This window comes from Haplochromis burtoni, unplaced genomic scaffold (genome assembly GCF_018398535.1).
Source record: "Haplochromis burtoni strain Fernald_Lab_line unplaced genomic scaffold, NCSU_Asbu1 Contig_3513, whole genome shotgun sequence".
NCBI lineage: Eukaryota > Metazoa > Chordata > Actinopteri > Cichliformes > Cichlidae > Haplochromis > Haplochromis burtoni.
The window spans coordinates 2,623-6,633 of NW_024585874.1; the positions used below are offsets into that span (position 1 = coordinate 2,623).

The following is a 4,011-nucleotide window of genomic DNA, read 5'->3' on the forward strand; positions in this document are numbered from 1 at the left end:
GTTTTTTAGTTTGCAAGTGTTTTGGAGTTTGCATGTGTTTTGGAATTTGCATGTGTTTTGGAGTTTGCAAGTGTTTTGGAGTTTGTACGTGCTTTGTCTCTAGGGGCCACCGTAATAATCAACCTCTGTTGGACTAGTGTTCAGGTAGCTGCTCTGCTCTGTGTTGGTTCAGGGCATTGAAGATGATAACATCAGATTATATTCTTAAACTCAGTTACAGCACTTTCAGAAAGACATCTACCATGATGAAATCTACTCCCCACTGCTGTGTAATCAATTATTGTATATTTAAATGTTATCAGGAAATGATCAGATAAGAGAGGGTTTTCAGGAAGCACTTAAATGTTTAGTTTCTATGCCATATGCTAAAACAAGATCTGGAATGTGAATAAAGTGGTGGGTGGGTTCTTTTATATTTTGAGAGAAACCAATTGAGTCTAAAAACAGATTAAATGCCATGTTAAGGCTGTCATTTTTAGCATATATACATGGGTGTTAAAATCACCCACGATAATTATTTTATCTGAGCTGAGCACTAAATCGGACCAGGAATGACATGGCCACATGTTCTCCTTAAGTTGCTGGTTGTTGGAGTGGTATCCAAAAAACAATGTGGGCTTTATAGATAACTGGAAAACCTGGAGAGATGGCATCCATCCCACTTTGGATGGAGCAGCTCTCATTTCTAGAAATCTGGCTAAATTTATTAAATCCCCCAAAACATGACTATCCAGAGTTGGGACAAGGAAGCAGAGTCGCAGTCTTACACGCCTCTCTGCAGCTTCTCTTCTCACATTACCTCCCCCAAACCCCATCACCTCACAGACTGTGTCAGCTCCCAACCAGACAAAAGAAACCAAGATGTGCTTGAGTGTGGCTGGGACTGTACACAGGGGGCAGAATGAGTCCTTTCCAAACCACAGCTGCAGATTTATTGGGGAGGTAGCACACCGTATGTGCAAAAAATGCAAAAAATGACTTAAATATAAAAAACTCACAAAATCAGACAAGGCTAAGCATCAGGGTTTCAAATAAATTAAAAGTCTTTCTTGGTCTTTGGTTGATTAACCCTTTAAGACCTACCATAGAACCAAGTCTGCCAGAGCTTATCTATATATTTTTACATGCTGTAGTGCTTTTTTTGGGAGCATTTCAAGTTGCTACATATCAATACAACGTTATAGCCCAGATTTTAATAATATGTATGCAATTAGTCCATAGTAACTACATAAATTGCAAAAAAGTGCAATAAACTACAAAAAATTGAAAATCATTTTTGTTTTGTCTTTTACATGTATTTCTAGTTAGAGAAATTTAAAAGGTTTATCCCTCAAAACTGTAAATATACAAAAAAGTTGAACAAAATAGTTTCCAACTACAGGAAACTTATTTTGAGTGTCTTCATAGTTTTATTTTTAAGATACACCTATTTTTATGTACTGCAGGAAAAATGAAGATAAATGTTATAATGCAAATTTGCAAAAAAACAAACAAACAAACAAACAAACAAAAAGAAAAAAAAAACCCCAGCAGTTGCATCAAAATAAAGTATTTCCCGCAGTGTAACTTGAGTTCTAAGCATCCTTTCGCTTTTTATGTTTGTCACTTGTGTTGTTTGTTGGTCTGTTTAGTTTGTAAATACTTTGGTTTTTAACTTTTCATTCTCTTTTTGGCTGATTGTGAACCATTTTGGTCAACACTGTTGTTTTTAAAATGTGCTATAGAAAATTGCTTTGATTTGATTTGATACACTAAATATGAGTACATATGTGTGTATGAATATGTAGTTTCTCAGTTCCTTTCTTTTGAAAAATGTTTTCTTTGCCTCCCTACTCAAGTATTCAGTTGGAGTATACAAATATACATGTGAAGTAAACATGTAAATCTTAGTCTGCCTTGGAATTTAAATCTGTATATTATTCTATAATAATAATAATAAATATTAACAGCTCTAGTAGCTTCAACTCAAAGTTAGCTTTTTTAGAAAAACGACATCGCAGTCTTAAGTGACTTAAATGTATCTACTACTTACAGTGTTTAGTTGTGTTATTTTAAAAAATTTGAATCATTTTTCATTAATGATTCACTGCTCTATTTACAATAATAAACAATTAAATGACATAAATTCTAACAGTGAACACTGAAAAATATTCCAAATTAATTCATGAGAATGTGACACACCCACCTGAATTTCTACTTCCACGCTGTGATAGAGGTGAAATATAAATAACACATCTCTCACAGTACAATCCACTTTATTGCACTGCACACTTGACAGAGTCTCGGGTGAGTTTAGTTTTTTCCACAGCAACAGTGAAGTAACTCATTATGGTTTGTTATATTCTGCTCTTTTTATGTTTAGGGAAAGAAATATTTGCAATGGGAACAGAAGATAAAGCCACTACCATGTTCAATAACACATTTGTTCGGCCTGAAAAGTTTTATCTCAGTGGGTTTTCCAACATCCCTCATATTAGGTATTTCTATGCCTTCCTGTGTTTGGTCTACATCATGACTGTTTTGGGTAATGGTTTTCTTCTCTCACTTATTTCACTGGTGAAGACTCTTCATACTCCTAAATACATGATTGTGTTCAACATGGCTTTGACAGATTTGTGTGGGAGCACAGCTCTCATCCCCAAACTCTTAGATACTTTTCTGTTTGACAGGAGATACATCCTCTATGACGCCTGTTTAAGTTATATGTTCTTTGTTATGTTCTTTGCAAGTGTGCAGTCATGGACACTTGTCACTATGGCATATGACAGACTTATAGCCATTTGTTTCCCTTTAAGGTATCATAATATTGTGACAGAAACATCAGTTGCTGCAATTCTGCTGTTTGTATGGATTTTTTTAGTGAGTGTAATAACAACCATGGTTAGACTTGTTAATCGTCTCTCATTCTGTAGATCTTTGGTGGTTAACAGCTTTTTCTGTGATCACGGACCAGTTTATCGTCTGGCTTGTAATGATACATCTTTAAATTACAACATGGCATCTGCACTTATCACTATACTCATCATCATTCCTCTTATATTCATTATAGCCACATATGTCTGTATTTTCATAGCACTGAGCAGGACTACGTCAAGAAAGGAACAAATCAGAGCATTAAAAACTTGTACCTCTCACCTGATCCTTGTGGTCATTTTCTTCTTGCCAATTGGAATCACTAACATAGCAACAAGGGCCTCCTACATCCATCCTAATGCCAGAATGATAAATTCCACATTGACACACACCATACCAGCTTTGCTCGATCCTATTATATATGCTCTGAAGACAGAAGAAGTGATGAATGCAGTCAAGAAGCTTTGCAAAAGAACTTATCTCAATTGCATGAAAGCAAAAACAAGACCTTGTAATCACTGCTGTATTAAATCATAAAAGATTGTTAGAGTAGAATAAAGTCTTGTGTTCAAAACATATTACAGTTAAAGTGCTCATAAAAAAACACAATGGAATGGTCATACATTATTCCAGTTGTTGTGTAATCCATTGTAAATACAATTTAAATATGGAAAACTATGAGAAACATTTGCAGCGCTCATTCTATGGCCTTTTGTATTAAAGAATAGGAAGAAAAATCAATAAAAACTTATTTGACTGTGTCCAACAGATTATCTGCTTATTTTTTTATGTGACTACATGAACATGTATACTGAAAATACTTTAGAACACAAAAGTTGTTTTAAAATACAGAAAATATTTTTGCAACATTCTTGACGTGAGGTTGTATTTTAGCATTGATTAAAGTTTTTTAAATAAAACATTTAAAGAAGAAGAAGAAGTGTTTAAGTGTCATTATGTAGGTGTATGGGGAGGAGGAAAGTTGTAGTGGGGAACTGAAAATATTTTGATCTAAAAATTGGGGCACTGCAGCAAGAGGAAAGGCTACAACATATTTTAATCAGGATTATGCAGGAGGAGTAGTTATGTTACATCAGTGGAGAGTACAGGATAGAAATAAAATGTCTTGAAAACTTGAGTATTATTATTGTACATATT

General features: G+C 34.4%; 1 protein-coding gene across 1 annotated transcript; it reads left to right on the forward strand.

Moving 5' to 3' along the window:
- Positions 1–722: 722 nt before the first annotated feature.
- Positions 723–3,364, forward strand: LOC102289209 (olfactory receptor 146-like; the record flags this gene model as incomplete). The annotated part of the gene is made up of 2 exons (XM_005953447.1): positions 723–885; positions 2,363–3,364. Coding segments are annotated over exons 1-2 (1,165 nt in total), but the record flags the coding sequence as incomplete, so codon positions are not given.
- Positions 3,365–4,011: the final 647 nt, after the last annotated feature.